At 39.3% G+C, this 12,912-nt stretch overlaps 1 protein-coding gene and 1 pseudogene across 1 annotated transcript; both read right to left on the minus strand.

Moving 5' to 3' along the window:
• Nucleotides 1-1,190: 1,190 nt before the first annotated feature.
• Nucleotides 1,191-6,384, minus strand: LOC126455682 (uncharacterized). The gene is made up of 2 exons (XM_050091448.1): nucleotides 5,115-6,384; nucleotides 1,191-4,201 (listed from the first exon to the last, which is right to left on the minus strand). Exon 2 carries the CDS (start codon nucleotides 4,195-4,197, stop codon nucleotides 2,770-2,772), a length of 1,428 nt encoding a protein of 475 aa, XP_049947405.1. The 5' UTR covers nucleotides 4,198-4,201; nucleotides 5,115-6,384; the 3' UTR covers nucleotides 1,191-2,769.
• A 1,755-nt stretch (nucleotides 6,385-8,139) lies between these two features.
• On the minus strand, nucleotides 8,140-8,257 carry LOC126459026 (5S ribosomal RNA; annotated as a pseudogene).
• Between the last annotated feature and the right edge of the window lie 4,655 nt (nucleotides 8,258-12,912).

The following is a 12,912-nucleotide window of genomic DNA, read 5'->3' on the forward strand; positions in this document are numbered from 1 at the left end:
GTCTTAGCTAGCACACTCCTCTCACAAAATTTTATTTCATGGTCACCCGTTTCAGAAACATGTTCCGCTACAGCCGATTTGTCCGTGTGTCCCAGTCAACAGTTCTTTTTTTGTTCAGTTAGGCGAGTATTGATACTTCGTTTTGTGGTTCCAATGTAAACTTTCCCACAACTACACGGAATTTTATACACACCAGGAGTAGCTAAAGGGTGTCGTGCATCTTTCGCCGATCTTAAGCATTCACTAATCTTATTGGTGGGTCTGAAGATTGTTTCAACCACAGAACACCAATATAGTAGAAGTGCAAAGACCATGTTATTATACGGAAACACAGAACGACACCAGCGCTACTTGTGGCCTGGCTGTGAACTTCAATACGAAAATATATGGCCCGAAAATCTCTTATATTTATTTCTAAATACGCGAATTAGATGACAATATTTTTCATTTAATCTTTGAATGTGGGCTGCATAGTGCAGTAATAAAGGTTTTTGAGATCTTGCAAAGTAATATATAAAAGAAATCTCAATCAAAAACAAACATTAACTACTCGTAGCTGCAGTTTACATTGTGAAAATTTTCGTAAATTACGACGTCACCTTTTGACTGTGAAATTTTTTTGTAAAACTCAATATTGCGATTTTGGCCGTGTTGCCATTATCATGTGGAAATAAATGAGCTTTAGACTAAAAAAATCGTCTGACATTGCATGCATATATAAATGATTTTTAGGTTTCCACATATCCTAAGGCACGTTATGTCCACTCGCATGATTGAAAGCGGAATAGTAGGTTACACAAATAAATAACTACACAGCTAAAGGATAACCAAGAGGTCATTTACACAAAAAAAAATCTGTGCTACAAACCAAGGATGTACTGTAAAGTCTACAAAATCCGATTTTTTATTTTTTCTGTTGATTGTTATTTATGGATATTCAGTCATCTGAAACTGAACTTCTGCACAGTTCAAATAAATTTATGAAACACACAAAATACTACTTTGCACCAACTGAAAAACAAATTGGGAGCAGAGCAGGTAGACACTCCATGAATGTAGCCAAAATGTTTATGCCAATGAGACATACAAAGAAAATGAACTGCAACACGTAACATTTTTTTTCCCAACTTGGCAGTTATTTTGGCAATGCCCATCATGTTTAAATAATGAAAGAAGACACTGGTACAACATTTATTTTTAACATTTTTATTTATTTACTTCCTCTTTGAAAACGTTGTTTGGTACACTACTGAAAATTAACACAAATTCCCCTTGACAGCACTTTATTCATTATACTTTTAGAGTCCCATCATCACATCTAGAAAGTGTTAAGTTATGCTCCTGCTGAATTACCAGAGTTTGTCATAACAAATCAAAGGCATGATTTTGGTACAAGAACATGTAATTCTCTGCTTTTAACACAACATTTGTATATGTATAGGGAGCTTACTATGATTGTACACATAATAAACACTGAAATACAAAGTCTTTTAACATGATTTGAACTTATTTTTAAGTTGTTGAATACGCAATTTCCTCTTGTTTGTAAATTTCTTTTCTTTCACATACTTGTATATTATAAATGGAATACTTCAGAAGTCTCTTCAATGTCATATTTATTACAAATTGTTGTATGAGACAGAACAAATGTTTTTTTTTAAATTATCATGTAGTCTTGTTGTATGACCATGACTATTTAGATACTCGTACAGCTGATCATGGAGTGCCCTTAGGAAAATCATGACTCTTTCACTTGCATATTTCAAATGAGAATGTTCCTCATTATTCTCTTTAAATGAGGTAAACAAATGATTTTCAGTCATGACAGAGGAGTAGAGACTGTTATTACATGTTTCACAATCATCTGGTACATCTATAGCTTTTAGTACATAGCCTGCTACATAGGCTAAGGCTTGTTGATCTTCTACAGACTCGATGATACCATCTGAGTTAGAATAAATTTGCTCAGGTGTATCAGTGTCATTCATCTCACATTCACTTAATTGTTCACTCCTACCACTAGCTGCCAAAAAGTGACACAAACTGCTCAAGGGAGTGTAATCATCATTTTCACAGTTGCTTACACTCATGGCTTTGAAAGGCAAAGTCATATGATTGACAACACAAGTCTTCAGAGCTTGTACAAACTGAAAACAAGTTGGGTTTGTATTAGCAATACCATGTTGTCTTATACAACAAAATATATTTTCTAAAGCATCTTGATTGAACGCCTTTAAATTTAAGTACTTAAAGACAACCACTTTCAAGGGCTTCCACAAGAAAATGATAGACTGTAATGTAATCTGCCAACCTTTTATGAAGCTAAACGTATAAGTCTTGTTTCTTCCCGTTTTTAAATCTATTATTTGCCAGCTGCCTATTTCCCTCAATATGCTATACCACATTTCTAAATGTGGCGAATTTTCTGATAAAGCGCACCTAAATTGTTTTCCATCCCTGGGATATTGCTCATTACTGTTGAGTGAATCAAAGAGATTATCTACCTTTTCCACAAACTCAGCTGTGTGTATAGCTTCAGATGGTAATGTGTGAGTAGAAACATATGTTTCAATTGCAGCTGCAACAGTATGGCTCATTTGTGCAGCGGCAACTTTTACCTTCATTTTGACATGGGAATCAGAAAAGTTAAAGTATTGTGCTTTTAATTTGGGTAGAGTTTTGAACCTTTTTTTTTATCCAAAAAGAACGCTGTACTGATGTACTCAAACTTTGCTGCTTTGTGAGGTTCAAATTGAATTTTATTATCTATCAAAGCATTTCTAGTGTTTTGAGCAGATGTGGTACATCATAAATGGTAACAATTGGTTGATTATTGACGACAAAATGAAATATACTGGGCTTCAACAAATTTGCTTCACACAGTTGTTTAAGGGCCTTTTGGTTCGTTGCATTCTGGTCACATACAGTACAAACCACTTTGAACCCAATATTTTGCAGTTCACTTATGATGTGAACAATGAGTGATTCCAAATGGGTGTAGTGGAAAGTGGTTGCAGTAAAGTAATATGCTAGAACTTGTTCCCAAGTTCTGCGAATGCCTTTCAGCATAAAAACCAATGCTTGACTAGCAGCTACAGGTGAACGTCCTAAATGACCCAAGTCATGATACCCATAGATTACCTGTTTGTGTGCATCATAGTACATACCATCATCCAGAGACATTTCATCACAAAGTAGAGCACAATACTTGTCATTTTCATGCATATTACTTACTTCCCTTGCTAAAAAGTTTAATAAAGCTGGATTAAGTCCTGCATCAAATGGTATGTGGGAAAGCACTCCCTTGAGGAGCCTGACAGATGGAAGGGAGAAGTATGTGGCCAAATATCTGTACAACTGGGGACTGCGCTTATAAATAGATAAAGCAAATGCCTTGTCTTGTATAGACCACTGTACTGCTGTGGGCTGCAAATTGGCATTTCTTAACTGACTATTAATAAAAGTTTTAGTCACATCATTCAACTCTTCTTCAATTAACTGAAATTTCCTGTCATCATACAACTCATTTAGAATTTTCAATTTATTCCTCTCATTCTGTAGCTGTTTTTTCAATTTACACACTCTGGGAACTGTAATTCTATGCAGTTTATACATTTTGTGTTTTCTTGGAGTTAAATCACATTTAGAAACACCAGATCCCATTACACCTGGACTACTTTCAACATCATAAACTGGTGAGGATAAAAAGCTGTACTCACCATCATCTGTGCTCTGTAAAGGGGGACTGCTTTGTTGAATTACTGTAGATTTTGCATTGTGACCTGTCTCGTGCACACTTATATTTGCACCCGATGTGGTGAAACCGCCGCCGCCACCACCACCACCACCACCAGTGTAACACAGATGGGTGGGGGGAGTGTGATACAACACCAATTCCATGTGCTTTGGAATAACACCAGGATTTAGCCTGTGTCTAGTAAAGTTCACAAAATCTGCTTCATAAAAATGATCCTCACACACATAATAATAACTACAGTTGACACCTTCATCTATATTACAGATCAATTTCCACTTCTTTAAAGTCTCACATTTTGATGCAGCTGGAAATTTATAGAAATGTTTATTCTTGTGTTTGGAATTTGTTTTTACATAATAACTACTCCTGCATCCGTGAAACTTGCACGAGTATTTCAATCTCAAACTGGATTCTTCTCTTCCTGTATGATACATCCTCATGTGTCTGAAATGTCATTCAAACCAAAAATTAGGAACGAGAAAATAGATCAGGTACGGTTTACATTGATTAATGTTAAAGAAAACTCAATGTGAAATTAATTTCACTATAAAAAAATCGTATTAGCTTACGTCTAATGTAGCTATCCTGTACTGAAGTATTGATACCTGTTATCATGGCTTGTAATCTGATGTGGTATTGCTACAAAATAGTGAAAAAACTAAACAAATTCTCATTTCTACTACGGATATGCACATCACTCTTTTCATAATTGCGTGAGCGTAGTTGCACTATATTCAACACTACTTCGTTAAACAGTGCTATCAGGCAGTAGAAACACTGCTTATTGTACCATTTCAGTATATTTCAGCATCTAGATACCATGATAGATACCAAATTCAACTGTACATTATCAGTAACAGTTACAGCTGTAAATCTGTAATACATTGTGTTGAGCACTAAAGTGTGAGAAGATTTCTACTGCATTGGATATTGCCACAATAATACGTGTAAATGTCCAACTGCTTGAAGGACCTGCTCTGTGTGACTTCCAAACAAATGTCTTATTATGTGAGAACACAACCTTTGTCGATACAACAGCAACAAACACTTTTTACCTGGATAGAGTGTTACGTACTGTACAGAATATTTACTGTCGAAAACGGGAAATAGAACACACTCGAGGCATTACGAATCAATTGTAAGACTTCCCATATTTGGTATGTAGTAAACGGCACAATAAATGGTACTTATTCTGTCACTAAGAGTACTTCGTGGCAAAAAGGAAGAAGAATCAAAGCCAGAATTATATTCGATTACAGGATTCGGAAAGTTGAATACCAACTAAGTCAAAAGCTGCTAGTATGGGATTCTCCATGAAATACAAGGAAATATGAACAGAAATAAGAAATATACTTACCATTTAAGTAAACTGAGCAACGGAAATTTTCTTTTTTAGGAACAAATATACAAGTGTCCACAGAACGTAATGTGATGATACAACCTCGTGTTCTATATGAAACAAAAGTAAAAAAGTAAATACTGAATCATCACACCATCAAATATTACGAATGCACCCAAAAATTAAGCAGAATAATACCAACATACTTACACTGCAATTTAAACGAAAAATCACAATCACGTTGCTACGATACCAAAACAATTATGGATGACTAAGTCATCCAATAGGAACACGAGACTGTAGATTGCTAAACTTGCAGCGCTCCGAGTGGCCTGGGACCAAACCAACGTCGTGTTACCGGAAATCCCTATATGAGTTTCGCCCCCCTGGTTTCAACTCTGAACTTGACCAGCACTTTCCCGATACGGTCCGTAATATTGTGGATGAATGGAAGAAAAACTTTCCCCACCGATGGTTGTTGTTGTTGCACGTTTTCGGACATTTTTCTTCTGGGATGGAGTGCTCGATCTATCTCCTTGCCAGCGTACCCATTTTTCTGGAAAGCGGTTCGCAAGTGGTTTAGTTCCTCTTGCAAATAAGCTGGCTCACAGATTGTACTAGCCCTGTCCACCAATGTCTTGATAATACCTCTCTTCTGCCTGGGATGATGGTTCGAATCCTTATGAAGATTACGGTCGGTATGCGTATCTTTTCTGTAGACTGTTGACAACACGTGACGAGTGGTGGCGCCCTCTACGCGCTCTATATAAACAGGACCTTCACGGCCTAGCGGCCAGTCGTAGACTCACCTCAGATGGTGTTGCCCGCAGCTGGCAACGAAACGTCAGGTAGAAGTATTTCTACTATTGGACCATGGCCTCTTAGCCCGGAAGTTTTAATTACTGAAGACGCCGGCCGTGAAAGCCTACACGTTGTTGAACTGTTCGTGCAGATGGTTGTTGTCTTGCAAACGTCCCCATGTGTTGACTCAGGGATCGAGACGTGGCTGCACTATCCGTAACAGCCATCATCTCGACTGCTAGTGATACGAGGCTGTTGGGATCCAGCACGGCGTTCCGTATTACCCTCCTGAACCCACCGACTCCATATTAAGGTAACAGTCATTGGATCTCGACCAGCGCGAGCAGCAATGTCACCGTACGATAAACCGCAACCGCGACAAGCTACAATCAGACCTTTATCAAAGTCGGAAACGTGATGGCACGCATTTCTCCTCCTTACACGAGGCATCACGACAACGTTTCACCAGGCAACGCCGGTCAACTGCTGTTTGTGTATGAGAAATCGGTTGAAAACTTTCTGCATGTCAGCACGTTGTAGGTGTCACCACTGGCGCCAACCTTGTGTGAATGCTCTGGAAAGACAATCATTTGCATTTCACAGCATCTTCTTCCTGTCGGTTAAATTTCGCGTCCTTAGCACGTCATCCTTCGTGGTGTAGCAATTTTAACGGCCAGTAGTGTAGTTTTAAGGGAGACGATCAACATCTGACCATGATTTTATGGGAGGTTTAAAGGAGATTTAGTTGTAATAAATTTCAGTTGCGCAACTATATACCATAACATTTTCTTGGAATTTGTGACAAAGAAGATATATAAAATGGCATATTTTACTTACTGTTACTGTATTATGTCATACAGTGTCATATTTAGTGGTAACTTCATAAACCCTGTCACTTTCTTGTGTTAATTATGCATTAGCTGCTGATTGGCGAGAACAGCCGTGTGTGGCCAATACTGACCGAGAACCCATAAAGCATTCCCCCTCTCTCGATCCCTTTAGATGTGTAGGCACTGTCATTCTTCCTCAGCTCTCCGCCGTTCCCTTGAGGCAAATCGTCATTCACCCATACAAACACGATCAGAAAAAGTTATATGTCAACAAAAACTTCGATTATTATATGAAATTTTTTCGAGATCTGGCTGTGAGGAAATCTGAACCATCGACAATACTTTGCAGTTAATATTTATAACAGTGATGGTTCTCTGAGTATATTTTGATACAGAGTGCCTAATTAATCTGTACTGTTTAGGAAAAAAACGTTTTTTCTTAAGTGGGCTAATATTGCCCTATTATAGGACAACTTTACCCCTTTTGCAGTTTTAGTTTTGCGAAAATATTTGTTGATCAGTTGGTCAATATTGTACATAAGTCATGAAGAAATTGAACAAAAACATTGTACGTAGGAGTGTACAGAAACAGGGGAAGTATAGGGTCCAGCAAAAAGCCCTGTAGTATATGGAGAGGATACTGTGTGAGCTGTAGTGCGGATACTGATGTGAAGAGGGAATTGATCGATAGCAGTATTCCCTACCTGCCATTTTCAACAGACGCAGTGGCTTGGCTAGATGAGCATCATGCTCTTTTTGTGGAGTAGTATATTTGTATGGTGGTTCTGTGATCGACACTCAGCTAGAATTTCGGATTTGGTTCGAACTTGATCGACATGATTCTGTTCCTGATAGTAATACTATTCGAGTTTGGGTGCCAGGCAATAGAGCACCACGTTCTGCACTGAAAAGAAAATCTGCTGACTTATCTCAGACTGCAATGATGCTCGAAATTGTGGAGCATTTGAGAGCGTCTGTCCAGCAATCTCCCAAGCATTCAGCACTTAAACATGCAGCTGTCCTGGGATTGTCTGATAAGAGTGTAAGTGGCATCCTGCACAGAGATCTTCACATGCACTCATACAAAATGATGGTTACCCAAGAATTAGGTGACAAAGATTTTGAAACTCGCAAAGCTGTGTGTATGGAAATTCTTCAGAGCATAACCCCCCCTCCCCTGCTCCCCCTCCCCACCTCCCCACCTCCCCAGGTACTCCATCTTCAGGCCACGAGTGGCCTACTGGGGACCATCCGATTGCCGTGTTATCCTCAGTGGAGGATGCAGATAGGAGGGGCGTGGGGTCAGCACACCGCTCTCCCGGTCGTTATGATGGTATTCTTGACCGAAGCTGCTACTAATCGGTCGAGTAGCTCCTCAATTGGCATCACGAGGCTGAGTGCACCCCGAAAAATGGCAACAGCGCATGGCGGCCAGGATGGTCACCCATCCAAGTGCCAACCACGCCCGACAGCGCTTAACTTCGGTGATCTCCCGTGAACCGGTGTATCCACTGTGGCAAGGCCGTTGCCCCACCTCCCCAGGTGCTGTTTCGATTTCTTGTGATGAGGGCAATTTCCATTTGTCACATACTGTAAAAAAACAAAATTTCTGCCACTGGGCAACAGAAAACTTTCAGGAACTTCACGAGCGACCACCATCATGGGTCAGTTTGGTGCGCCATTGCCGAAATTGGTGTTGGAGTCAGTATTTTTTGAAGAAGATGTTGTAACGATAATTGTTTTAAGTAAAATTACCTCTGTCACACGATAGAGAGGTTCAAAAAATGGTTCAAATGGCTCTGAGCACTATGGGACTCAACTGCTGAGGTCATTAGTCCCCTAGAACTAAGAACTAGTTAAACCTAAGTAACCTAAGGACATCACAAACATCCATGCCCGAGGCAGGATTCGAGCCTGCGACCGTAGCGGTCTTGCGGTTCCAGACTGCAGCGCCTTTAACCGCACGGCCACTTCGGCCGGCTGATAGAGAGGTTCCTCTGACCTAAGTTGAACCACTTTGTTGGGGACCATGAAAACGGAGAAGTCTGGTTCCAACAAGACAGAGTCACAACTTACACTTCTCGGCATTCTCTACAAATTTTGAGAGTTATTATCCTAGAAGTCTCTCCTCTCCACGACGAGACTTCGCCTGGTCCCCAAAGTCACCCAGCTGATCACTTTCTAATGTTTTCTTTGGGGGACACTTCGATGCTCAAGTGTACAAACATTGCCCCACAACTTTGCAGCCACTTAAGGAGGAATTACGCAGGAAATGGCTGCCATCCACTGGAAATGACACGAAGAACTGTGTAAAACTTCCAGGAAGGCTTTGTCGATGTGCCAACAATGGAGGACGCCATTTACTTGATACAATTTTGAAAAGCACCTAATGTAAAGTGGCATACTATTTTTTGTTCACAAAGAAAATTATTTTCTCCTTTTTTTTGTTTGTTTTTAATTGATTTTTGAAAGGTGGGAGGCCTTTTAGTTTGGCCTTTATATTTATGAGATCAGAAAAGTATGAGGTTAGCTAGTTCTAAAATGGAGTAACACCCTTTCCTGATTGGTCTGGCCTCATTTATTCTCATCTTTATATCTAAAAAATCATAGGTGATTATAGTTTCTTTCCCTTCTCCTGGCCTTCTAAAACATCATATTTCTCTTCATGGACATCTCTCACACTTTCTTGATTCCATCTTCAATGGCAAAACCAACAATTTTGCCTGTCTAGAATTATCCATTATAATTGACTGCAATGTAGTCATTTTCTGTCAGGTCTTCTTTCCATGATTTGTCCTTTTTTGCAGTGGGATTGTAATTAATGTCACAGTCCTCCTGCCCACAGTCCAGGTCATCACTTGTAAAACCATCAGCGCTATAGTCAGACTCTTCACTGGAGAAGTTGCTACAGTAGTAATTTTTTCATGGTCTTCCCATCTTCCTCTTCTTCTCATTTACAAATGAGTCAAGCATTTACACTTCCAAGTCTGCAGCAGTCATTCATTTTCCTGGCCACACACTTATCAATTTCTTTTTTATTCTTACAATGGGTGTAGCCACTGCACTTTAACTAATTACAAATTCAAGAAATACTGAGTGAGGTTTTTCATGATTTCCCTAAAATGCTCCAGGCTAGGATGGTCCCTTTGGAAAGGGCATGACTAATTTCTTTCCCATTGATAATCTGAGCTTCTGCCCTGTCCCTAATGACCTCACTGTTGATGAGATATTAAACTCTAATCTGCATTCTTTTTCCTTTTCAAGAGATGCTTCACTGACACATTAAACATTCGCAGACCTTACAACACCACATAGCCTTGTCAGGACTGAATTTGCATCAAAGGAATGCCAGAACTTCTAAAACCTGATATCATGTTTTCTTCTTTGCTTTCTGTCACTAGTTTCTTAAGCAATCTTGGAAACATATCCATATGCAGAGTCTTAAATTATTTTCATTTGGGTTTTGCCCCATTTATTTAGGATACTGCACAGAATAATTCTCATCTAAGTGTATTTAATTGAAATTGGGTGACTTTGCCCCCGGACAAAGTTGTCCAAGCTAACTTACATTGGAACACCATGCGTAATTTTGAAATATTGTAAGAAAGGACGCAGCAATTAAGCTTTATTAAGGGTTGTTAAAGGGGTAATATTATTTTATATTAAATAACATAAATAACTGATACTTCTTTGAATTTTAATATTGAAATTAAGATCCACAGACAAGAAAGTTGTTGCAAATGGTTCAAAAGGCTCTGAGCACTATAGGACTTAACTTCTGAGGTCATCAGTCCCTTAGAACTTAGAACTACTTAAACCTAACTAACCTAAGGACATCACACACATCCATGCCCGAGGCAGGATTTGTACCTGCGACTGTAGCTGTCTCGCAGTTTCAGACTGTTGTGCCTAGTACTGCTCGGCCACTCTGGCCGGCAAAGTTGTTGCACTACTTTTCCATGACCAAATAGGGGAATCCCTAGTAACAATGATTACAACATGAAAAATAGTTGGAAAAAGTGTGACCAACTTAAACTGAGACTATACATACTAGCAAAGTGTATAGAACACCTGGATTTCCTGAATCTGCAGCACAACCTCTGGAGGAAATTAATTTATCTTTTCCTTGTATGTGGGACAAAGTTCCCCCAAAGAGCCAAAGTTGGCCAAGTTTACGGTGCTTCAGTACATCTTAGAAAAGAACTTGAAAGTTGTTTCTCCAAATGTAACAACTACGTTAACAACATTGTTGTGATTGGCAGTGCGTGTTGCCTCTGCAGAACATAGCTTTTTCAACGTATATATCGTTAAAAGCTATCTGAGGTCTTCAATGAGCATCTAAGAGGGTTTTGCCATAATAGCAGATGAAAGATAGATCGCATGTTCACTAGATGTGGAGAAGTTGGTGAAGGTCTTCGCTACTAAAAAAGTAAGAGAAGTGAAGACTTACCTGAGTAATTCTTAAAATCACGTTTTGTCAAGTTAGTAGCCTTCTCTCATTTTATTTATCATTAGACACAATCGATTGAACTACATCCCTAATTTAGCAAAATTATAGCAGTGCATGTAAAAGGTATTACCTGGTCAGCCGAGCTATGCTCGGAACCATTGTGAAACTTAACTAACATGTGGTCAACGGTGAAAGGACCACCAAAACAGAATTTCGAAATGTTTTTCAAATTTTCGAAACGTAAAAACTATTTTGAAAGATATAAGGAAAGCCTTGCTGAAGATTTGAAAAATATTAGTAATTTGCTATAACAGTCACAACTAAAATCATTTCAGAATTAACTTAATATTACCGTAACATTACAAACGCGTAATTAATTGTCAGATTCTACTTTTACAGCTCTATATCATGTTAAGCCCGGTGCACACGCAACGGTCTGTCTGCGCAGACATCGACGCAGATGTCTGTACATGCAAAAGACCGCTGCTAATGTGGTGTGTTCACACGACACAAAACCCAATCTACTTCTCGCCCGCCATCTGTCGGTGTAGAAAAGAAATATCAGTGGCAAGCGACTACGCTCCCCGTAAACGCTAAAATTTAATTCAGTTATTTTGAAATATAGAAATGGAGGAAGTTCTGTTGTGGTCTGTGTTCGCAACTTGTGTTGCAAAAAACATTCAGACCAACCGCATGAAACAGAGAAAGCGGTCAAAATGGTGCACACGGTGGCTGCTAAAGCGAAGCAGTTTTCTCACGTAAATTTACTGCGAGAGTTGCAGGGCGAACCTGTTTTGTTTTACATTACCTCGTGTTCCATTTACTCGCACATTGATACCCCAATTTCATCTTCAATTGTATTCCTACTTGGTCTTGGCGTTTCTTGATCACTAAGAAAGCCAAGCAGATCAAAATACCATAACGTTGGCTGGTATACTTGATCTACTCCTACACCAGATCTTCTAGATTTCTGGACTTTGGATAACTCTTTTCGGTAAACAGTTCGCTGACAGACTTACTTTACTTGACTTGCCTTAATGAACTCATCCTTCAGGAAAGCGTAAATAGCTTCACATGTATTGGGTATTATTTCACTCAATGCTTGTTTCGATATTGCAGATGAAAATTCCAAATCCTTGTAGCTCCTTCCTGTTGCTTTTTTTTTTTTTGGTCATCAGTCTACTGACTGGTTTGATGCGGCCCGCCACGAATTCCTTTCCTGTGCTAACCTCTTCATCTCAGAGTAGCACTTGCAATCTACGTCCTCAATTATTTGCTTGACGTATTCCAATCTCTGTCTTCCTCTACAGTTTTTGCCCTCTACAGCTCCCTCTAGTACCATGGAAGTCATTCCCTCATGTCTTAGAAGATGTCCTATCATCCTGTCCCTTCTCCTTATCAGTGTTTTCCACATATTCCTTTCCTCTCCGATTCTGTGTAGAACCTCCTCATTCCTTACCTTATCAGTCCACCTAACTTTCAACATTCGTCTATAGCACCACATCTCAAATGCTTCGATTCTCTTCTGTTCCAGTTTTCCCACAGTCCATGTTTCACTACCATACAATGCTGTACTCCAGACGTACATCCTCAGAAACGTCTTCCTCAAATTAAGGCCGGTATTTGATATTAGTAGACTTCTCTTGGCCAGAAATGCCTTTTTTGCCATAGCGAGTCAGCTTTTGATGTCCTCCTTGCTCCGTCCGTCATTGGTTATTTTACTGCCAAGGTAGCA

This window comes from Schistocerca serialis, chromosome 2 (genome assembly GCF_023864345.2).
Source record: "Schistocerca serialis cubense isolate TAMUIC-IGC-003099 chromosome 2, iqSchSeri2.2, whole genome shotgun sequence".
In the NCBI taxonomy this organism is placed as follows: domain Eukaryota; kingdom Metazoa; phylum Arthropoda; class Insecta; order Orthoptera; family Acrididae; genus Schistocerca; species Schistocerca serialis.